The sequence below is a fragment of the Simochromis diagramma genome, unplaced genomic scaffold, assembly GCF_900408965.1.
Source record: "Simochromis diagramma unplaced genomic scaffold, fSimDia1.1 OVJJ01000361.1, whole genome shotgun sequence".
In the NCBI taxonomy this organism is placed as follows: domain Eukaryota; kingdom Metazoa; phylum Chordata; class Actinopteri; order Cichliformes; family Cichlidae; genus Simochromis; species Simochromis diagramma.
The window spans coordinates 4,788,047-4,811,405 of record NW_024386860.1 but is presented as its reverse complement, the minus strand read 5'-3'; the positions used below and the strand labels follow the sequence as shown (position 1 = coordinate 4,811,405).

At 39.6% G+C, this 23,359-nt stretch overlaps 3 protein-coding genes across 5 annotated transcripts; 1 reads left to right on the top strand and 2 right to left on the bottom strand.

The window, feature by feature from the left end:
• Positions 1–991: 991 nt before the first annotated feature.
• cnot3a (CCR4-NOT transcription complex, subunit 3a) lies at positions 992–12,233 on the bottom strand. 2 transcript variants are annotated; one of them, XM_040029900.1, is made up of 18 exons: positions 12,085–12,233; positions 11,401–11,471; positions 11,176–11,243; positions 11,009–11,083; positions 10,836–10,925; positions 10,578–10,706; positions 10,293–10,388; positions 9,680–9,899; positions 8,862–8,995; positions 8,579–8,635; positions 7,358–8,288; positions 7,164–7,269; positions 6,926–7,067; positions 5,144–5,252; positions 3,945–4,143; positions 2,506–2,638; positions 1,949–2,074; positions 992–1,862 (listed from the first exon to the last, which is right to left on the bottom strand). In XM_040029900.1, exons 2-18 carry the CDS (start codon positions 11,423–11,425, stop codon positions 1,764–1,766), a joined length of 2,739 nt encoding a protein of 912 aa, XP_039885834.1. In that variant the 5' UTR covers positions 11,426–11,471; positions 12,085–12,233; the 3' UTR covers positions 992–1,763. The 2 variants fall into 2 exon arrangements, with proteins under 2 accessions (XP_039885834.1, XP_039885835.1); XM_040029901.1 differs by lacking the exon at positions 8,579–8,635.
• Positions 12,234–13,964: 1,731 nt separating this feature from the next.
• Positions 13,965–20,423, bottom strand: tfpt (TCF3 (E2A) fusion partner). Of its 2 annotated transcripts, none has more exons than XM_040029895.1 (7): positions 20,284–20,423; positions 19,097–19,198; positions 18,232–18,354; positions 17,239–17,309; positions 17,074–17,143; positions 15,182–15,340; positions 13,965–15,082 (listed from the first exon to the last, which is right to left on the bottom strand). In XM_040029895.1, the coding sequence occupies exons 1-7, from the start codon at positions 20,350–20,352 to the stop codon at positions 15,008–15,010; spliced, it is 669 nt and encodes a 222-aa protein (XP_039885829.1). In that variant the 5' UTR covers positions 20,353–20,423; the 3' UTR covers positions 13,965–15,007. The 2 variants fall into 2 exon arrangements, with proteins under 2 accessions (XP_039885829.1, XP_039885830.1); XM_040029896.1 differs by lacking the exon at positions 20,284–20,423 and adding an exon at positions 19,746–19,862 and having other exon boundaries at positions 14,088–15,082.
• ndufa3 (NADH:ubiquinone oxidoreductase subunit A3) lies at positions 19,736–22,546 on the top strand. The gene is made up of 4 exons (XM_040029897.1): positions 19,736–20,039; positions 20,304–20,378; positions 22,197–22,274; positions 22,372–22,546. The coding sequence occupies exons 1-4, from the start codon at positions 19,880–19,882 to the stop codon at positions 22,461–22,463; spliced, it is 405 nt and encodes a 134-aa protein (XP_039885831.1). The 5' UTR covers positions 19,736–19,879; the 3' UTR covers positions 22,464–22,546.
• Positions 22,547–23,359: the final 813 nt, after the last annotated feature.

The window sequence follows — 23,359 nt, the reverse complement described above, 5'->3', positions numbered from 1 at the left end:
CTGGTATTTCTTGGGACACCAAAAAACAAAACAAATTAAAGGTGATGGAAAATATGTGGATCCATATTCCATGTAGGAATGACAGGACTTTACGCCACACACTGATGGATAATTTCTTAAAAGTATTTATTGAAATTTTACAATCCTGTTATAACCCCATTTATGACATCTCCCATGCAGAACTGTGATGAGAAAAATTGTAAATATGTGTTGAAATTCACATTTTAGCAGTTTCACTGACCTTTCTGTAAACCTTAAAAGCCCAAAAAATAGAATCTATAAAAGGCAAATCTCTCAGAACGTTGCTGCATTTTCCTTGTTTTTTTTCCCTCCCACATGCTCATCCCCCTCTTTTCCCTCCCACAAAAAAAAGCCTGAAAACGAATCACACACACAACATAACCTGTGGTACAGAACTCTTCATGGTTGCTTAAATGGAAAACTGATTCGGTTTTAACACTCTCCCTCATTCAAACTGCCAGGAAAAGATAGGATGCGTCCCATCCCAGATTAAATCTTACTGTTCTTCGGGCTAACACAATGGAACAACCACGGCAGACGAGACACTTTCTACTCGACCCACGAGTTAAATTTACCACCTGAATTTTAGGATTTCTGTTTCAACTCTACATGTAAACAGTTTAGTCAGTGCACATTCACTGTATAGGGCTTTCACTGAAATATCAGGTGGTAAACTGAACTCAGTGAAGTCTGGGATAAAGTAACAACAGAATAAAACCTTCCCTAAAGCTGGGAAGTTGACCCAACCAAACCCAGATTTATTATCTAATGCTGTGTGTACTTTTGAGGAAATGAGAGGTGACCTGGGTGTAGGTACATTTCCCTCTGCTCAACATGGCCTTTTCACACTGAGGGAAAATTAAACATCAAGTAGATTAATGTCTCAAATCCTATCTTTAAGAGTTGTTTACAAGTTTATTAATTTGTCACAAACATGAAGGCGCAATAATAATGCATTTTCCTTGACACGTTAACTTAAAAACATTTTATTTGTAAAGAGAGGGAGTCAGAGACCAGTTCAATTGCATAGCAATTTAATCCATGTCCAATAAGGACTCTTTCCCTGTCACAGGGAGAGGCCCTGTGGTCACTCTCAATCAGCGTTTTAAATCGACCAAGACAATATCAATAAAACTATTGATAACCGCTCACTATCTTCAATAGTGACCATATTTAACAGGCATTGTAGGATCTTAAAAGAAGCCATTCCTACACACCATGACTAAATGTCCACTGTACGTCCCCATTCTAAACCACCAAATTACAGTAAATACGAGATGGGCAGTTTACTTAATCAAATCCAAAAGTCTGTTTTGTGTCAAGTCAAAAGGCTTCCAGGCTGATGTCGGGTAGGTGGTACAGAGAATCGTGTTGAAACGGGAAAAAAAAAAGACAACTAAACATGAGAAACATGCATGGGGTAGGCTTTCCTAATGCCACATACTGAGTGTGCACACAGACAGGCACAAACGCAGATCTCCAACGAGAACCCTCCCAGCTTGTGCAGCGCGATGCATTTGATCAGACCCACGGGGCATTTTCTTTGGTCAAAAGCAAAGCACTACATGAGGAGCAAGGGCTTCACATTTGAGATGCAGCCTATACAGACACCAGTCTCCAATCTCAGGAGAGGGTTTCTACTACACATCACAATCTCTATCCACAGTTTGGAGTTCAGTCTCGGAATGTCAACAGCAGCACATTTTGTCTTTTCTGTCCTTTTGTGTCCCTCCGTCCGTCCGTCACTGCAGGTCTCTGTCTTCCAGGTACCTGTACTCGAAGGTGAACCCCTCCTTCTTTCTCTGGCCCCATTTCTCGTAGTCAAAGTAAATGTAAGTGCCCTAAGGGAACAGCAGAGTGGTAAGAATAAAAAACCTTAATCAACACCACAATGACCATAAATCGGTGTGCGGAGATGAACCCGCACCTGTTCAAACTCATCGGTGATGGTCTTGGGCTCCTCGTGCCTCTGGAACCACATCATGTACTTGGTGTGAAACCTCCAGGACTGTTTCTTCAGAGCCTTGGCAGACAGATACTGAGCCTTGGTACCCTGAGAGAGAAGTCAATAAAACCATTATGCTCACAAACTTTAACAGATCACAGAAAAAAGACATTCAGGGTGTTTAGTCCGTTTAATTCAACTCTGTCCTTCTCATTAGCCACGTGCACTTTTTGTGCGATGCGGCAGTGCACCATAGATGTCCAGATCACAAAAACGGTCAGTACGGGCAACCAACTATAGCTGTAAAATTATTGTAAATTTTCCACCTTATATAGAAAATCATTCTGCTCCCGTCCCACATCTAACCAATAAGCTGACTAAAAGTTTTCACATGGTTTGTCGCGATGCATTTTGGTTCGCGCTGAGGTATTCTTTGAGTTTTTTTGTGTGAAAAGGAACCAAATCATAGAAAAAAGCTCCAAGTTTACAAACTCAAACAATCAAACCGATTTGTGTGAGTTTACATGGAGAGTGTTTACCTCCAGGTAATAGAAGATGAAGAAGAGAGTTTCTGTGGACAGTCTCTGGTAGAACTCTATGGAGTCAGAGTGATGAGGTGGGACCTGATGATGGAAGGGCAAGGTGGGACATGGATTCCTCATCAGGTATTGCCTTTAAGACAGAAACAGAAAACTCTTTAATGAATGCCACTGATCAAAGCATACTTCAGCTGTGCTCATTTCTGCTCTAACAAAGTACTCCATCCACACTACCCAAAACCACACATGAATATTCAGAACTTTCTATTAGTGTCAACAGATGTCACAAACACTTTAAGGTACAACAGGTTCATCTTTTTGCTTATTGAGGTTCCGTTGCGAAGCCTCCAGTTGCTCCCCGAAACTGGTCATGCCGAGCAGGTGTGTGACCCTTCCTTACCGAATGAGCATGCCCTGGATAAATTCTCCTTTCTGACTCTAATAATAGTAAAAATTTAAAAAATGAACTTCATAAATTATTCATTACAACCGAAAACTAGCAACTGAGCCCATGAAGTCACCAGAAAAGCGTTTACTTTTAAGCCACAGAGCAACGCAAAGGGCTCTTTTCCCCAAAATTTGTGCAACCACGGATATACAGTACTGTACCAAAGTTTTAGGCAGGTGTGAAAAAATGCTTTCAGAAATATAAATGATCGTTTATTGGCCCCAAATGTATTCTGCAGCAGGATGACCCCAACATACAGCCAAAGTCATTAAGAACTATCTTCAGCGTAAAGAAGAACAAGAAGTACTGGGAGTGATGGTATGGCCCCCACAGAGCCCTGATCTCAACATTATCGAATGCGTCTGGGATTACATGAAGAGACAGAAGGATGTGAGGAAGCCTATATCAAGTTCTCCAAGATGTTTGGAACAACGTGCAAGCCAAGTTCCTTCAAAAAAACCTACAAGAATCGATTCTGTTTTGAAGTCAAAGGGTGGTCACACCAAATATTGATTTGATTTCTCTTTTGTTCATTCACTGCATTTTGTTAATTGATGAAAATAAATGAGTAACACTTCCATTTTTGAAAGCATTCTTTGTTTACAGCATGTTTTCTCACCTGCCTAAAACCTTTGCACAGTATTTTTTGAAAGTGCAGAACACTGCACATTTATATGATAGTGACTTAAACATAAGGTATGCTTGCCCTAAAGCACAAACTTATTTATTGTCCTTCTGGAGACTAATGGGGACTATATTATTTCTTAATTTAATAAAACTAGTGATTAAGAACAAATTTGCTTTAAAAAAAAATAAAAATCAGGTTTTATGACAAATTTTAAGCTATCCTACATGTTTTTTTTAACAGAGCAGTATGCATATACAATGCAATTTTTTCATATAATCAAAGTAAATTTGCAAAATTACTGTGAAAAAAAAAGTGCATCTTTTTCTCCCCCCCTGTCGCTAAAGGAAATTGTGATGGGCTCACCTGATCCTCTCAGAGTCAGAGGGGTGGGGCATGTGCGTCCATGCCGACTCCTGCATCGCCTGCTGGTAGAGCTGGTCTTTGGGGAGAGGGGTTGGACCCAGCGGACAAACACCGAGCGATGGGGGGATGTTGACCTCTGTCACGGACGGCTGAGGCGCGGCAGGTGTGCCAGGTGCTGCAGATGAACCAGAGAAGATATCTGCAGGATGCAGAAAAAGCAACGGCTATCTTCAATTACACAAGAAGCTATAGCAACGCCTCACTTCCCATCATCTGTGTGGGGTATGGTTAGATGTGACTCTTAACGACAGGGCGAGCAACTGAAGGTAAAGTTTTAAGGTTATTCCTTTAGTTGTACTAACTCTGTTTTTATAAGAGTAAGAACATTCCAACAGTAAACTAATTACAGACATAATCTAGCCTCATGGTTGTAGCTTGAATCAAAAAAGGCCTTGACCTGAAGTTTGGACCTTTCTACACTCTCTTTCCAGGTACTCTGGCTTCTTCCCACAGTCCACAGACTTGCATGTTATGTTAGCGGGTGATTTTTGATTGGCCATGACTGTGAGTGTGAGCATGAATGTTGGTCAGTTGACCCTGGGGATAGGCTCCACCCCCGACACTCTAAACTGGATAACAAATGAACGAAAATGTGTGTGTGTGTGTTTTAAGATAAGCAATCCCTATGTGCCAATAACTCAGGCTCCAGACTGTTCTAAACTCTCTGATTTTTTTCTACTTCTGGCTGCCTCCTCTGTGAATCGAAGCATAAAAATGCCAAGCTGGAAAGAAGCAAAACAGGAACTTTCCTTCCTACACTTTGGCAGCAAAACTCATAATTATGTTCACGAAGCAGTAACAATCTGGCATTAAAAGGAAAACTAAACGTTACCAGAACAAAGGGAAATGTCTTAAATATGTCACACATGAAAACCACCTGCCTCACAAAAACAGCTGGCAGCAACAAGCTAATGTTTGTTATCTTCATAAAAGACAAATAATAACTTAGTTTGTAAAAAAAATAAATAAATAAAAAATCAGTTTTTTACACTTTAGGCTTAACTCTTTACGTTACCATGAGCAGTGTGTAAGAATGTTTTACTGTACAATTATTTAAAAAAAACAAAACAGGAAGCAGCATAAAAGCGTGATCTGCTTATTCATCATAAAGAGCTGAAAAAAGGTAAAAAAGGTCTGACCGTTTCGACCTCTATCCGTTATATGCAGGTTGGAAATCTCGCCATCCAGGCCTGATCCCAGCGCTGCTCTCTCCGCCATCGCCTTCAGAGAGCTGAGAGGCTCAGGTGCCTGAGGAGGGAACAAGGCCCCATTAATGTGAACACACAGAGGCTAAAAGTCACATTAAACTGGGAACAGCCTACAGTTACTGGAGCTTAAAAGTAGAAGCACGATGAATGGGAGCTTTAGAAGAAAGTAATACTAGAAGAGCAAACAACATATTAAATAAAGATCAGCTACTAATAAAACTTTTAAGAACAAGATGTTTTTCTGTCAGCTGCACTGCTCAAAGACAGGAGCGCCTGTCTAAATGTATGCATTCATCCCCTTAACACCTAGTCTATCATATTTAATACACACAGTTTTTTGTGAGTTTTTGAGACTTTACAGCATCGGTGTGATTATTATTATTTTTTTTTACACCTGAAAAAAAGATTAAATTGCAGAATAAATTTTTTAAAAAATTTAAGAAACAAATTTAAAAATGTAAAATCAAATACATTTTTAAACAAATTTGTCAGATTGTTCAATAAACTCTTCATTTTAAAAAATGCTTGGAATTTAATTTTCTGGCAATTATTTCATATATCAGGCTTATAGGGGTTATTACCTGTAGCAGAAAGGCTCCAAACAGACAAAAGTCAGGATCTGCATGTTTTCTGGCAGTAACATGAGTAAGTACACAGTAAGTGTGTGTTTGTTATAAATGTGATCAGCAGAGGTTTGTGGGCACTCAGGGATAATTTAATAATTTTATACTCGGCAGCAAAAACTATGGATTCCAGCACAGCCAGGAATGTCTCAATTCAAAAACAATTCAGTTAGCTGGTTATCTTCTGACCTCAGGAGCTCCTACATCAATCATATCATTCATATTCTCCATTTCTGATTTTGATTATGAGCCACTATGTTGTAATCATCCAGAGCAGACTTGCTGTGTGCTTCTATACAAACAACAAATCTGTTTGAAATCAACTGTGTGTTAAAAACGTTACATGATAATGATTCACCTCGTAGCTGATTGGATTGGTTCACAGATTAAACGTTTTTTCATATAAGATTTTTCTGGAAATTCACTTCCAGAAACAGAGCCTTTAAAAAGTGGGCGGTCACTGTTGAGCTGAACTGACAGACCTGATCAGAAAATGTTGATGGAAGTGCTCCTAGTAATGCTCCTGCTAACACTATGGCCTATTATTCTTGGTGTGATACGGCTGATTCAACAGTGTGTGGGTCATTTTTATTCCCAAAAACAAATATATTTTTTTTGTTTTTCAATATTTTACTATAACTTTTCACTTACAATCACTGAAATGTTTCAGAGTAAACATGAATAACTGACCCATTATACTGCTTACTGCTGCACAACCCTTGAAGCTCAAAGTGACAATGAAAACAACTTAACTAACAGATAAGTTGGGTTCATTTAAAAAAAAAAAAAAAGAAAGAAAGAAAAGACAACTTATCAGACCTGATAACTATTTACATTAACACAGTTTAAAATATCTCACAGACAAAGGAAATCATTTATGTATGGTAAACAAAAGTAGAGCCATTAAATAAGGTATTCCTGTATAAAATATACTGTGTGCATGACCCCAGTCACTAATTTTAGCCTCTGAAGTTTTTTCTTCCACAAATGGAGCCTGTTTTAGCTGATTCAAGTCTGCAAGTTCATCCATGCTCCAAGCTAAAGATGCCAATGTTACAATCTCAAACTTAACCTCGTTGGTATGGCTCACCTTTAGCCCCTCAGAGGCCTGTGAAAAGGAGTGGGGCCCGTTGAGAAGACTCCCTCCACCCGGTGTGCTGTCTGAGAACGAGGGGGACGGAGAACTGGGAGGCAGGGTAATGGAGCTGATTAAACTGGGACCATTGTCCATCCTGCAGAAGGTGGGGTGGGAACAATGGCGAGAAAGTTAAGAACCAGTATGACAAGAACAAGAAGAAACGTGTCAAGTTTCAGGAGAAATAACTTACGGCTGACTGGTTGAGGAACTGAGAGATGAGGGTTGGCTGCTTTGTGACTGGTTCGGTGTGCTTAGAGCCGATTCTGTGGAACTCTCCGCCACCACAGCACTGTAACCTGCAGGCAGGCGAAGGACACGTTAGAGCAAAAAAAACTTTTATAGAAATCTCACAATGAACTCAAGGACTGCAAAACTTCCACCTACTTGTGCTTCCATTTTGCTTCAGTCCACTTGGTGGTCTAGCAGGAGCAGAATTCACTCCTACTCCTCCAACCACACCAACGTTTCCTCCGTTGCCTCCCATCATGCCAACTACTCCTGGAGTAGAGCTGACAGAACTTGGGGGAACCTGAGAGGTACCAGGGGCCACACTTTGCCCAGGAACCAGACCCAAAATATTCCCACTCAGAGAGTTGTGGGCTGGACTGGAACCCAGCAAACCAAGCCCTGTTCCTGCCCCGTTGGTGGTGACTCCACTGGAGCCAGAGGTGGGTATGGAAGTGCTGCTCTCTGCTGAAATGCTTGACTGAGTGGTGCTGCTCAAACCCAAGCCTCCGGATGCTGCTGCCTGAGCATAAGGGGCAGGTGTTGAACCCGAAATGAGCCCTGCCATTGTGTTTAAAGGAGTGGGGTGGCCACCCAACCCTAGCCCTGGCATTTGATTGGCACTGCTTGTCCCAGTCATGCCAACTTTGCTCAATCCCAGGCCCAGCCCAAGTCCCAAACTGGATGCCGATGTGGGTCCAGATGTGGACTGTGACTGAGAATTGGGAGCTGATGAAGTGGATGTGTTGGGTGTAGGAAGAGAGGGGGCAGTAGACGTTGGGAGAAGTGGGTTGCTGGGTGGGCTGGGGGTGTTGTTTGAAGGGACTGAGGGTTTCGTCTGAGGTGGCTGCTGCTGCTGCTGCGACTGGTTTGGCGGCTGAGAATTCTGCTGCTGCTGTTGTGCAGGTTGATGCTGATGTTGCTGCACCGCACTGCTGAAGCTTCCTATAAGACTGCTGCTCGTGGGCACTGCAGGAATCCCTCCGACAACACTCGCCATGGACACAAGGGAGGAGGATGAGGAGGACCCAGAGGTGGTGGAAGAAGAGAAAGATGATAACAAGGATGGGGTGCCGTTCTTCACAGGTGACTGGAAATAAACATCAGAGGAAGGCATCTCAAGTAAAACTGACCAGAGGGCATGAACAGAGATCTAAAATGCATAAGGAGCAAAGTTTACTGTGATCTATGGAGGCCCATATATGAAGGAAATGGAAAAAACTAAATCAGAAGTCTCCAACCATGGTCCCACAGAGAAACTCCATTTTAGTGCCTGAGAGGCCAAAACCCTTCAGCCACCATGGCTCACCAGGACCAAGGATGAAGAGCACTGCACTAAACTGTTCATCTACTGACACAGCACAGATGCGAACCTCTCACCTGACTAACTTCACTGTCTGTCGACCGTCCCCTTTTCTTATCGTCCTCTGAATTCTCCTATAGGAGGAGATACTTTGATATGACAATCCACTTTTGAAATGTAGATTCAACATACTAGCCAGTGGATTATAATACAATGGGGAATGTGGGTGGGTTAACCAAGTGCAAACTTAAAGAGACAGGCATATATGCACAATTGTGTCAGAATGTTCTTTAACTATCCAACATCCCTTTAACACCAGGACCAAAACTTTAATGATAAAAAAAAAAGACACAAACTCACAGCAGTGCAAGTGGCTGGGGATGGAGGGATGGGTGAAGAAGAGGTGGTGGAAGTGGGAGTGCTACTAGAGTGGAGATACACCTCATCTTCCACGTTGCCCTGGCCCGATGGTGAAGTTGCAACTAACGCTGCAGCTACAAGAGAAGAGTAGGACATAAAGATAAGCATCAGATATCGTCATGACATCAACGATAATACTAGTGATGTAGTAAACAACTATTTTACTAAGTCATTGAAACAAGAAGAAAGAACAGACTAGTTGCCCAAAAGGAAGGAAACAATTTGAAAACATTCAAAACACTGCAGGAACTGATGGATTTGGTGAAATCCATCAGCTGTGCTATGTAACACTGTTTACCAATCAAAACGTGGTTTAAATGCCACTGAACTGTGTGGCACTTTGTGTTGTGTACAACATGCACGCATGCAGATTAGTTTGCTGAGTGGGACCAACCAAGTATTACCAGCAGGTTAACGTCCATTTTCTCATCACTTCATTCGAGTCAGAGTGTATCAGTTTACTCTGACACAGCTAACATATAATCACTTTCTACATCCAATTACAATGGAGCTGTGCTGGTTCATCTATCTTACTTTGTACAAAACTTCCCAGTGCAGAGAGAGAGGGGCTAATCTACCAGAGCTGCACCCCAGGTAAGTGGCAGGTGGCATCATAACATCTTTGAACCAACAGGTAACTGCTGGTTTACATTAATGAAGTGAGAATAATTTCTTAACTGACTAGAATTTCTGGTATCGTAAAGCAAGAGCAGCAAAACTTAACCGAACACTCGCACACTAGACAGTGCTCTACTTACGGATGTCCTCCAGGTCTAAGTCATCGTACAGGAACTCATTTTCCTCAAAGTCTGGATCTTGAGAGGAGTCAATGTAATATTCAACATCATCCTTGATCTTTTGGATTGCATCCACTGGCACGGAGTCATTGTCCAGCATTCGTAAAATGGTCTCCAACATTCGAATGTGGAATCGATGTCTCTCAATCAACCGCTTGAGCTCATCAATACGATCTTGCTTCTACAAGACAAAAAAAACAAGTGTGTGTGTATGTTAGATAAGATAAGATAAGATAAGATAAGATAACCTTTATTAGTCCCACACGTGGGAAATTTGTTTTGTCACAGCAGGAAGTGGACAGTGCAAAAGTTATGAGGCAAAAATTAGAATACAATAAGAATAAATACAGTACACAACTGTACAGAATAGAATAAAATACTATATACAGTAGAATAAAATAAAATAAATATACAATAAGATAAAAATAGAATACAAATACAAATACTATATACAACTGAGTAAAAAATACAACGATATTAGGATATATTAACCAAAAATTTAACAGACAGTTAAAATTTAACCAGACAGTTTAGAAACAGACATCCTTTCAGAGAGTGACATGGGATGACTCACCTCTTTATCACCCTTCTTCTTTCTTGTTTGAACTGAAAGAGATTCCACTTCACTTTCAAACTGATCCACCTGCATATTTAGAGTGTCTATTGTATTCTGCAGATGAGAAAAAAAAAAAAGAGTGTTAATTTTTTCAGATCTTATTAATTTAACCATGTTTTGGGAATATCTGTGGTTGATTTGATACAATTGTTACGTTGTTAAGTTTTTTGTCTATGCCTTTTCCAAAGAAATGGTTAAAAAAAAATCATGCACAGAAGCATAGATAAACATAAATGTATTTACTGTTAGCCACTGTCCCGTTTCCTCCTTTTCCCTCTGAGCTGGATCCACTTTCTGAGCAAGCCCCAAGCCTTCTTTAGAGTAGGCTTTTGTTTTTGTTTCACGTTCCACCACCTTGAACCGCTCCATTTGCTAAAGAAAAAAAAAAGATCCAATTAGCTGTTAATTACTTCAGGTCTGATGTAACAATGTACTTTAGTTATACATAATATAAATGCAACACTTTTTTTTTTTAAAAAGTACACTTGTGAAGATCCATACCGTTTCTATAAGTTTGCGGTTCTCAACTAGCTGCCTTTTGTCCTTGATCTCGTTTGAGGCCACCCATGTTTTTATTTGATCTCTCAATCGCTGAAAGAGCACAGATGGTGAGCATTTTAAAAACCACACAGCTAATTTTGAATACTTACATGGTCATTGTTAAGCTTTCTTACCTGAAGTTTTTTAATCTCTTTCTTGAGGTCAGCCTCATATTTTTCCTTCTGATTTGCATTGGCTGCATTGTGGAGCTAAAATGTAAACAAATCATTTAGATACTGTGTGTCTTTTCCTCATTAGTTACTAAATAGACAAATAAATACAGAATGGAAGAATCTCTTACCTTCTGCCAGATATCTTCAAACTGTTCTACACCTTCAGCTACTTTTTTCAAACATCTATCGATTTCACCTGCACAAATTTAAAAAATATGATGCATTACCAAAAGACCTTATAAACTCTTTCAAAACAGTAAGAGCATGCAAGAGGAAATAAAGTTTCCTGTACACCAGCAGACCCTACAACGTGATTCATATTGTGCAACATAACTGAAGACAGTTTCTTTTACCTTGAAGTTTTCTCTTGTCAGCCATGGCTCTGACTACGACAATGTCCACATTCCGTCTGTCACGAAGTTATCTGGGTGAAGAAATCGAAGCGTGTGTCAATACAAACAAAAATCCCTCCAAAAGAGGAATCGTTACATCGCTTTCCACAGTGAACCTGACATTAACTCCATCTAGCTACCCGGCTGACGTTAGCAGCTAAATAACACCACAGCTTCAGAATTTAAGCACGCTCAATGAAAATAAAGTTTTCTATGGCCACTTCTCCATCCTAGTATTGTCATATATCACCTTGCTAATATTTCCAACACAAGTGACATGGTTGTCAGCTAAATTTAGCCACCTAGCACGCTAACGCTACTCAGCTAACGTTAATACTAGCCAGTAGCTTAGCCTCTCCACCTCGCTCGGTTCCTAACCGACCCGTTTCCTGGAACTGCCCCGGTGCATGCTGACAGAACAACTTCATATTCATGCATTATTAATTTGGGGTCCAGCACAGTCTTTATATTGTGGTTTTGCGTTGTGAAAGGCACAATAATAACAGAATCCGTTCCAATCTCTAACATGCTAGCTAATGCATAAAATGCTAGTTAGCAGCTTAGCTTGCCAGCTAGTCAGATTTAGGAAAAAGGGATACTGGGTCAAGCCGACAATCTAGATTTATACTTGTGTACGACATTTACCTAGGGTATGGGATTTCGTTTGTCTTTTTTCAAATAGAGCCAAAACTAATTCCAGAAAGTCTTCTTTACTTCCAAATTGTGTTTTCTTTTCGACAAGCTCGCTCACTGTAATGTAGCTGAAGATGGACGGTAGCTAAAATCCCACCTCCTTGCTGGGATCCCGCCCTAAATCCAATCTATAAACTCTGATTGGATATATCTCACGCCTGTCATTGCGAAACATCCGCTGGAACGAGAACCAGCCATTGGCTCAGCGAAGTGACGATCGATGATCGACACAAACCCACCGCTCCGCCTGAGGTTCACAAAAATGCAAATTTCTACATTTAAATAGTTGTTTGTTTGTTTGTTTTTACGAACTTATAACTTCATTGTGTGGAAATTGTATACCTCGTTTCGTTATTTGAAAATGTATTTTTAATTTAATTTCTTAACACTAGTTAGAATGTTGCAATGTAAAGGATTGAACAATATTTAATATAAACAAACAACCAAAACTTAAAAGATATGCTGAAATAAAACAGAAATATGCTAAATGTTTTGTGACAAATATCATGTTGATATTTGTCACAAAATCAAATCCATAGATTGGCATGCCGTTATTTAGCCACACCTAAAAATATTAACAATTGTTAGCCAATTATGACACACATATACTGTGTCACTCCATAACATATTTTCTCCTGTATGAAACAGAAAAATAACTAGTATAAAGTAATAATAATAATAATAATAATAATAATAATAATAAAGACAACATTTCTATCTCTGAAAATATAGTGCCACTTCATTTTCTTTGTGGCAGTTTTCTCCAAAATCTGATATGCTCGTGATGTCTGGGTATCTTTTACTAATTAGTATAGAATTAGACAGGCTAGTCTTTCTTTGACTACAATTCACATGCATTGGGCAAAAGCCAGACTTTAGAAAAGTGCATGTCCTGCAGAGCAAGTCACAGTGTTGGACTTAGTCTCAGGATAGGGGATGGGGACAAGGAATAACAATGTTGTGCAGTTCCTTTTAAAGACTGACATCAGGCCACCCTGATATATGCAGAAGAGCATATATAAATACAAAGAACGTCAAACATTGAAGCAGATGGGCTACAGCAACAGAACACCAGGTTAACCAAAAATGGATTACAGACAATTGGAAAAACACTATCCGGTCTGATGTTTCAATATTTGGATCATAGAATCAGAATTTGGCATAAACAACATCTTTGCAAGCTCCTTTGACTACGATGACCTGGATGACTGAGAACCTTCACAGACATAAACAACATCAAAACACAAATCCACCCAGCCTTTTATCAATGGTTCAGGCTGCTGCTGGTGTAAAGGTGTGGAAGATGTTTTCGTGGCACATTTTGGGCCATCATTTAAACGCCACAGCCTACCTGAGGATTGTTGCTGACCACGTCCATCCCTTTATGCCCACAGTGTACCCATCTTCTGATGGCTGCTTCCAGCAGGATAGTGCACCATGTCACATAGCTCAGATCATCTGAAACTAGTTTCTTGAACATGACAATGTTCACTGTATTCAAATGTCCTCCGCAGAGATTTGCATCATGGATGCGCAGCCTACAAATTTGCAGCAACTGTGTAATGCTATCTTGTCAACAAAGACCAGAATCTGTGAATAATGTTCTTAGCGCCTTGCTGAATCTATGCCACAAAGAATTAAGACAGATCTAAAGGAAAGCACTGTGTGCCAAATGAAGGGGTAGGTAAGTGTATTGTGTAAGGTTTATTTTAAATGTAGGTTTTTTATGTCATATTTAACATCTCTCTCACTCTCATATCTATATTTATATTTTTTTGGGGGGGGGAGGGGGGGGGAGGTTAACAGTATTAAAAAGATGAATAAATGTCAAATTGACTGCTCTAGCATTTTTTATTTTTTTTATTTTAACACAGAAACAAACTGTAACTGAAACTTGTTATTCAGGCATAATATTTGTGTAAAAGCTTTCCATATAGGTGATGGGGTTGATTTTCAGGAACTGGCCTTGGCTCCTTAGTTCCAGTGAAGGGAACTCTTAATACTTCAGCATACCAAGACATTTTGGACAGTTTCATGCTCTAAACTTTGTGGGAACAATTTAAGGATGGCCCCTTGCTATTCCAACATGACTGTGCACCAGTGCACAAAGCGAGGTCCATAAAGACATGGATGAGCGAGCTTGGTGTGGAAGAACTTGACTGGCCTGACTGACCTCATGGCATTCATCTTTGGGATGAATCAGAGCAGAGACTGCGAGCCAGGCCTTCTCGTCCAACATCAGTGTCCGACTTCGCAAATGTGCTTCAGGAAAAACGGCCAAAAATTTGGATAAACACGTTCCTAAACCTTGTGGAAAGCCTTCCCAGAATAGCGGAAGCAGTTATATAGCTTCACAAGGTGGGGTGAAATCATGTCAAACCCTATCGATTAAGAATGAGATGCCACATTAAGTCCATGAGCATGTGAAGGCAGATGAGTGAATACAAAAGAGGGAAAAAACAAAATCACAGAAAAGTAAACCCAAACAGCACAGTGTAAAAGTTTAATATGACGACGAGTCCATCTGCTTACTCGGATAAAATCCTAACTCAAGTAATGATAGTAATACCCTGTCATATTTATCTAATACGTCAAATATTTATCAAATCATGTTTTCAACATCATGTGCTTGTCATAAATATGTTGCCATCAACTGTCAACTATAAAAACATAACCTCGTATATACAAAACAAATATACACATATATAAGGTGAATAACATCTCGTGTTACATGAACTCAATCTGTTCACAATATTCAAGTGAAACCACAACATTACAAAGATTGACTCAAGTAAGGCAGTGTTTTAAACAGTCCTGGAAACTGGGTGCTCTTATTCTAGTCACCATCGTCGTGATATCCAGGACAGCGGTTTGATCAATGAGACAGCGAGGTCGGGCTGGACATTTCTCCAAACTGTGACTCTGCCAACGCCGACATCTCCGGGTCGATCTGAGAAAAGAAGGTCCATGATTTGGACTACCAGCATTTTAACATACCCACAGTTAAACGTCCACAGGCAGCATCTGATCAGGAAAGAGCTTTACTCACCTGTGGCTCTTTATCCTTTTCTTGACGAGGAATTCGATGCCTCTTTTTCTTTGTCCCAGCCACATGATGTGATGCTGCAGATGGAGTGGAACCGGAAACACCGTTGAGCTTTTCATCCTCCGCTGCAGCAGCCGGCTCCAAATGGGCTCCAGATTCATCCTGCAACAAAGGCAAGGGGAAAAACAAAATAGTATTCATAACTATCTCTGTAGGACCTTTCAAAGTTTAGCAAGCAAAAGCAGAAGAATTAATACAAACAGAAAGCTGAAGGAAAACCCTGCCTACTGCTCTGGCCTGAAACTACCAACATCAGGAAAGGTTTCACAGAATGAGGGAGCCACAGGTTATTTTCCCATACACTTCTATACAGTAAGTCTTTTTGGACCCAGAGAAGTTGCGCTTTGGTATCCATTAAAAAGAAGGTTTAAGGCACTAACGCAGGGGTAGGGAACTCCAGGCCTCGGGAGTCAGTGTCCTGCAGGTTTTAGATCTCACCCTGGGTCAACACACCTGAATCAAATGATTAGTTCATTACCAGGCCTGTGGAGAACTTCGGTTGTATCCCAATTCAGGGTCTGCAGCCTTAAAGGCCGCATTTTAAGGCCGATTGTGTCACAGCGATGCGACGAAGACTGTCCCAATTCAAAGGCTGCTCGAAATGCGGCCCTCAAATGCGTCCTTCATTTCACTGAATTTTAAGGATGTGGTGGTGTAGACTTCATGGCCCAAAATATCCCAGAATGCATAGCGCGGCGGTGGGTGTGGATAATTTTGCCGAAAAAAAAAAAAAAAAGCAGAAGAGGAGCGGCCGGAGAGTAAACTTTTAAAAGTAAGTACTGAATATGATGTCACTTATTTATGTGCGAATGTTTAGTAACGAAGAACATTAAAACATTACTGTTGGCCACATGTCGGCAAAGTTATGTGACATTAGTGACGTTTGTACTAACTTGGTTTTAAAGCCTTTACTTAATATATGCCGTTCAATAGCTGACCTTAATCTTACAGAGAATGTGATGATTTTATGGATATTTAAATTAAGCATTGAGACAAATTTAGTAATGCCAACATATTAAAAGAACAATATGTGTCTCTCATATATATAACACAGTTATATATACAGTGTCAAAGAAACCTGTCTTTGAGTGAAGATTTAAGGTGACAGGAAATATAAATAATATAAATAAATGCAGCTTGAATCTTTACTGAAGCTCAGTATTTGAAACAGAGTTCATTCACTGCTGTAATAACTAATGATTGAAATTATAACTTTAATATTGGCCATATTATATTTACATTACCAAAGTGAGATGAATTTAGTCTCATGAACAACATGAGCTAATTGTTATTTACTAGCTAATCTTAAATGACTGTTCAGTACAGAAGTGAAGCCCAATAATCATGATTTCACAGTCAGCCTCAGATACTTATCAAATCAAAGCTCACATAGAAACAAACAAACAAATGAACAAAACCTTTTCTCCTTCATTTCTGTCAAATAATGCTGTATGAAACGTTTCCAGCTGTTAGTGTCATGGTTGCTAGGCAACCTGGGCAGCACGACGGAGGCTAGACCGTCCCATTTCACAAGCCTGTCACTTCGGCCTTAGCGGTCTTTGAGTACGCGGCCCTTGTGGACCGTTAAGGCTGCGTACTTTAAGGCTGCAGGCCCTGAATTGGGATACAGCCTTCAAGATATTTTGAGGAGGTAATTTAGCCATTTAAATCAGCTGTGTTGGATCAAGGACACATCTAAAACTTGCAGGACACGGCTCTCGAGGCCTGGAGTTCCCTAACCCTGCACTAATGCGTTGGCTTCACTTTTCATACGCAGAAGCTACTTCCATCTTTTATATTGTCTTTGATATCCACCCATGTTTGGTAATCCTTACCTCAAGCAGTATAGTGAGCTGAGCGTTTCTGTAGTCATCCCCGTGAGCATCTAAGGTCTTCATGAGGAATCTGTGAGAGTTAACACAACCCACAGATGAGCCATAAAGTGAGCAACTTCTCAGAAAACACACAAAATCTTCAGTTATTATAATGACAGTTTATACCTCCTTTCTTTCTTCAGACGTCGAGTAATTCTTTGCACTTGGTGAAGGCGACCCAGGATCTTCTGATTTACCTGAATAAAGTGCATGTGTTGGATCAATGATGAACTGATATATCAGAATATTAAAGCAGCAGGAGAATATTCAGAAACCTTATTGAAATAATTACAGTTGAATCAGAAGTCAGGCCTGTGCGATGTAAGGTCGCACAAACCATTTACTACATACTAGAATTTTAAACTTGATACAGATACTCAGGAAAACACTGAATACTCAATACTATGTTCGAAGCTACTACTATTACTAGTAAAAAAAAAAAAAGAAGAAATAATAAAAAAAAGAAGAGGCATTATTTCTGAAGATTAAAACAATAAAAAAAAACAATAACATCAATGAGAGCAGTTTTTTTATATTATATAAAAAAACCAAACAAACAATATTTTAGGTTGTGTGAGTCACTGCTGTGCTTCTCATGACTTTCACTGCTGATCAAATAGATTCATTAATGTTTCTGTCAGCTGTTTTGGTCTAGCTGCTGATACACTTCCCTCTGACTCAATCTGGCACTTAACAACACAATGTAACACTTTTTAGATAAAAGTAATGTGTTACTTTTAAATGAACACCCTCCATTAACATCACATGTTATGGGCAGGACTGGTACGGTTTGGTGCCTAGCCCTAACAAAGTTTTATTATTAGCCATAGTCACTACCTTAATAATAACTTAACAGATAGATAGATAGATAATGTGGCTATTAGATAATAATATAACAGTAATGTGCCAGCCAGGTTAATGTTTATCATAACATTTTAATACTTCAGTGTTGGTGAAACTGGAGTTCTACTGACACCTCAAAGTGTTGTTTAGCTGCTAGTGAGGGGAGGGCTGTGTGCCTGCCTGTTTGCAGCACTGCTGTGTGAAGCTTTGTTTCAGTGGTGTTGATCTGGTCATTTTTATTATTCACGTATCATTTTTTTTGACCATAACACACACCTGTTCAATTTCTTTACATTTCCTGCTCAGAGCCAGATATTTCCTTTTGTCAAGAGCTCTTTTTTCTTCATCTTCTTGTGTTGTGCTCTCAAGCAGCTCGGTGCCTCCTGGACCCAGCTCCACCTAAAGAAATACAAAAGCAGGATTCTGTTTTGTGTCTGGCATCACATTGTTTGTTCTCACAAGAAAACACTTTTACCTGTTCAATGTTTCAAAGCAAAACCCAAGTCAAGCAGAAAGTCATCTTATTATAGCCACATTATTCAGCAAGAGCTAGGAAATAAAAACTGCTATGCAGTGTATAATGAATTAGAAAGATTAATCTCCAATACATGTAAATGTGGGTAGCACATGGGAGTGTAACCATGTGCTTTGAGCCAAACTCCCCATATTCTAAAAATTCTAATGGGAAAGGAGAGGGGTCAATGATGTGTAAAGTAGCAGCTATTCAGTGACATTTTCATGCATGAGATCTGTGTCACAGAGGATCGAAGTTCATAGGGAGAAGGTCAGCTCTCCGAGTACTAATGTAGTCTCATTTCTAAGGGAAAAGACGGAGAAAACTAAAAAAGCTAAACTCCTGAACCAAAAAAGAAGACAGAAAAAAAATGGAGTAAATATCTGTGAAGGATGAGTGTCTTGTTTAAACAAATATAATGACTGGTGTTTCTTCATTTAAAAGGTTTTTAAGACCAGCATTACTATTATATTATATAAATTCTGCGTCACTGTACTGATTCATATCTGCTGGCAACATTGGAGACTTGGTTAAATGAGCTGTGAATTTGTATTAATTGGCAAACTAACTAAGTGTTACCACGTGTGCTAACATGACAAGCACCTTTATAAAGATCAATAAAATTACCTCTCCCGGTCCCAGCTCCACACCACCAGGCTCCAGTTCTGCTTCCAGGATGTGACCTCCAAATAAAGGAGGCAGAGCCAAGCCAGAAAAATCCTCCATCATCTGGAGGGAATGAAGTTTCTCTGTTAATGTAAACAGCCTGTGCAGCGGTTATGAGTCATTCATCAAGAAGAAATACTAGCAAATACACTGGGCAAATAGGATTCAACGGCCTCACTGCCTAGGGCCAGCAATGGTGTTTTAACCACTCAGTTTGTCTGTGAAGCAAAGTGGCTGAAATTGACCCACGTGGACAGCAGCTGTCCTCTGACTTTATAGCGGAAATACCTGCAGCAAAAGAGGTGCTCAGGATTTACTCCGCTACACTTATCTTAAAGATTTAGTCGCACATTATTTGCCGATATAAACTTATAACACAAAATTTAAATCTACTATTTTACTGCGCGATGCTGAGATCTGGATAGTAATTACAGTAACTCAACAGCTGTTTGTGAGTCAGTAAAAGCCTGATATAGTGGTCGGGGTTCCCAGTGGAGTAAAAACGGCTGAAAAGTTCAAAACAAGAATTTCCCGTGTTTTAGACTTCTGATGTCACCACGCCTGATTATTGTTTAGTACTAAAACAATCCATTAGTCTAATAATACTTACATTTGTTAGTCCCGAAACGATGTTTTTAACGTGTGTTTAAAGCGACACTTCGACCAGTGTCATCATCAACCTGAGCACAAGCTGCGTGCAGTGTCGTTTTCTCTGTTTAGCTTTAGCTAAGGCCGTTTAATAGCATGATAGCTGAATTAAATCAATCCCGAAGCTTCCAGGGATCCTCAGTTTCCCTCTCTCTGTTTTCGTGCGGCGGGCGCAGGAATTATACGTCATTTTTAGCAGTCACTACATTTCCCATGAGAACTCGCTCGGTGGAAACTACACCAGACAATATGGCGGGTATGTGTATATTTTGTCATCTTTTTGACTTCTAATCAGTGAAATTCGGTTTACTTGGACCCTCGGGTAGTACAGATAAATGCCTTATATATTTAAAATTACTCTAACCGGATCTTAGAAGTACTTTAGTTCTGATGTATTCGTTCGAAATAAAACGAAAAATGTGACCTTGGATGTGTTGCTAACGTTAGCTAGCATTGGTTAACCGTACGTAGCCTGTCACTCGGTGCGGTTTTTAACCTACCCGTGGGTGTCTGTCTGCAGGAATCGGAGCTTTCCTGAGGAATGCGTGGAACAAGGAGCCGGTTATCATGGCTTCTTGTGGAATTGGACTGGTTGGTAAGTAGCTAACCTGTTAGAAATCTGTGAGAGAGTGGTGCAGCGATAGAGAAAGAGAGAGAGAGAGAGCATAGCTTTAAATAACATACAATGGCAGTTCTGCAACGCCGATGAATGACAGTGTGGCAACATGAAACATTAATCAGAAGATTGCTAGCTATACTATATAATGGTTTATACCTTGTGTTGGGGGGGGGGGTTGTGTGTGTGTTTCTTGTCTTGTTTTTATGGACATGAAGTCTGCCAATAAAGATTGGATTGAATTGAATTGAATTGAATTATACGTCTCACAATAATCCGCTGTTTTAGGCTTATGTTAGCGTGGCTGTCTTGTGTTCAGTTTAATTTAACTGAGTATACGATTTATATGTCCAGCATGGAAAGACCGAATAAAGAAAACAAATAAGCACGTTATAGTCTTTGTGTGTCAAGTCCTTTTATTTATATTGCACATGTTAAAACAACAGTAGTTGACCAAAGTGCTTTAAAGGCACAGTCACTTGTAATCCAGGTCTCAAGAACCCAATTAAAATCCACGAGTCACCTCACACTTGACAAAAAGCAATTTAAAGTAGATAGAGCTTCGATCTTTTAGAGCTGATTTAAAACAGTTTATTGTTGAACAGCTTCTTATGTCGGGTAGCAGACTATTCCAGAGCCAGGGGGCAAACACAGCAAAAACCCAATCACTTTTAATTTTTATGAGAGAAGTTGTTGTGATGATGACCTCAGTGACCTGGAGTTAAAAGATCTGTAATATATTGTGGAGGTAATCTATGGCTTAAAACAGGACTGATATTCTGCCTTTTCTTTGTACAAGTTAAGAGTCGAGCAGCTGCATTTTGAACCACCTGCAAACGAGAGAGAGAGTGGCTTGTATAGAGGTGGTACAATGGTGTACTTCACCAGCGAGCCTTGCTGTGTTCCAGCGTCCTTTCACAGTTGAAACTTTTATGCATGTTGGTGGTTTGAAACTGGCCGTGGATGTGGGGCAGCTATATGCTTAAAGTTTATGGAATACAGTGCTATTTGGATAACATGTGACTTGTAGATTGAAGTGCTTTGTGTGGTAAGTAGGTGTAGAAAAGTTCGATATAAATACATTATTTAACAACACAATACAGAATTTACTGAATTTTTGTGGCCAATATCAAATCAGGTTATAATCAGAAAATAACAGTGTCATTGTCCATGAACTTTCCAGCAGTGTATTTAAGAAACTATTTGGCAGCTTGACTCTAAAATCTCGCCTAACTTGGCATCACCATCTGCCCGCCTATTATGTTACTCTGCTTCATGTACTGCAGACAGTTGGCTTTGGTTACTCGTGTTATTCAACGACCAGCGATTTGAAGCGTCTTTGCTGATTCCACAGTAGTAGATATGTGGATGTTTCAGTCATGGAGGAATTTGTTGTGAAAACTAACATGAAATCACTTCTTCTGCATTATTATTTTGTTTCAAACTGGAGAAAATTAGTAAGCTAAAGAACCTAAACAAAGCAATTCAATGAGGGAGGAGTGTGTATACAGTTTCTTAATGAAACTTGTCCAAAATGCCGGACAAGTTAACATCAAATGGCTTTTGGTCAGAGGGCTCCAAAATCTTTTGGTCTGAATTTTCATAAATCAGCATTTTAAATGAGTAACTTTATATTGACACTTAAAGCCATGCCAGTCAGAGTCGTTGCTATCTGTGTTTATTATGTTTCTGTATGACTGTGCACCTTGTGCAATGATTCAATTATTCTCAATTGACCTATAGAGGCACAGTGAACTGTGAGTGTAATGCCATATGTGTTCAAATGTCTTTTCTCAGGTGCCATTCTTCCGTTCATCAGCCCACTTACAAAATATACAGCAATGTTGAACGCAGCTGTGCCGTACAACTACCCAGGTAAACACTGGCGATCTTTATGTCACAGCAGGTTTGAGTGTAATTGAAAGCTGACGTTTCAGCATCCTAAAACTCCTACCTTATTTTCTCTTCACAGTTCCCGTGCGAGATGATGGAAACATGCCCGACATTCCGGCTCATCCACGTGAACCAAAAGGAAGAAACTTGGATTGGATCAAAAATCTATAACTTCAGATTTTCTCATGTTAATATCTGTCTAAATAGTTGCCTCCAATGTCTGTGTCCAACAATAAAGATTCTATTTAATTCTACTTTTGTTTCATCTGTATTATTTCAGTGCATTTAGGTTAATGATGTGCAAACTATAGCAACAGTGTCTAATTGGTTCTGTTGAATTAATTAATAACAAAGCCTGTAATCAGTAACAGCATTAATACGTATTTTGCTGTGAAATCGAAGCAGAGTTGATCAGTCACAGTTTAAGTTGCTTTAAGTTTGATCTACACCTTTACCTCTCAAACATACATACATGTGAAACAGTTTTTTTCTCAGTTAAAAGTTACTCAGGGTTAAGATTTTTGTTTTGAAACTAAGCTTCAACACAGTTCTGATCCTTCAGAGGTGGCTTAGTTTAAAAATAAGAAGCTGTAATCAGATTAAGGCTGGTATAAAAAATTCTTTTCATACCAGCTTTAATTCTGCTCGCACTCCTCATGGATGGATACCCCCTGTTTTGTTTTGGGTTTTTTTGTTTTTTTTAGTGAAAACATGAAGTATGTTGTAAAATATCTTTCAATATCTCTTATTTTTTCTCACCTGTACAAAGTTTGAATATACTAAATAACAATATAACGTTATGCTGTGTGTTCTCTGCAGAAATCTCAGTTTTACAAATCATGCAAAAGCTTGTTTCATCGACCTTTTATTTCACATGTAAGCATTAGTAGTCCAGATAAAGTCTGTTCCTCTGAAATATTCATAGTAGTGTTATATTCAGTAGTGTCTGAATAGATGCATTGTTTTCTGCAGATAAAGTGTATAAATAAATGTGTCTAATGTCAAACAACATTTCAATTCTAACAGAAGTGTTCTGAACTTGTGTTTGAGTTGTGACGGGACAGCTC

Coding starts and splice junctions, on each gene's coding strand:
- ndufa3 (XM_040029897.1), top strand. CDS start 19,880: ATGATAGCTGAATTAAATCAATCCCGAAGCTTCCAGGGATCCTCAGTT. Junction 20,379..22,196: donor TTGTGGAATTGGACTGGTTG/GTAAGTAGCTAA, acceptor GTCTTTTCTCAG/GTGCCATTCTTCCGTTCATC. Junction 22,275..22,371: donor TGTGCCGTACAACTACCCAG/GTAAACACTGGC, acceptor TTCTCTTCACAG/TTCCCGTGCGAGATGATGGA.
- tfpt (XM_040029895.1), bottom strand. CDS start 20,352: ATGATAACCGGCTCCTTGTTCCACGCATTCCTCAGGAAAGCTCCGATT. Junction 18,355..19,096: donor TGGAGCTGGGACCGGGAGAG/GTAATTTTATTG, acceptor GTATTTCTTTAG/GTGGAGCTGGGTCCAGGAGG. Junction 15,083..15,181: donor AAAAGGATAAAGAGCCACAG/GTGAGTAAAGCT, acceptor TTCTTTTCTCAG/ATCGACCCGGAGATGTCGGC.
- cnot3a (XM_040029900.1), bottom strand. CDS start 11,425: ATGGCTGACAAGAGAAAACTTCAAG. Junction 10,707..10,835: donor ACCGCAAACTTATAGAAACG/GTATGGATCTTC, acceptor TTTTTTCTTTAG/CAAATGGAGCGGTTCAAGGT. Junction 7,068..7,163: donor AGTTCCTCAACCAGTCAGCC/GTAAGTTATTTC, acceptor CACCTTCTGCAG/GATGGACAATGGTCCCAGTT.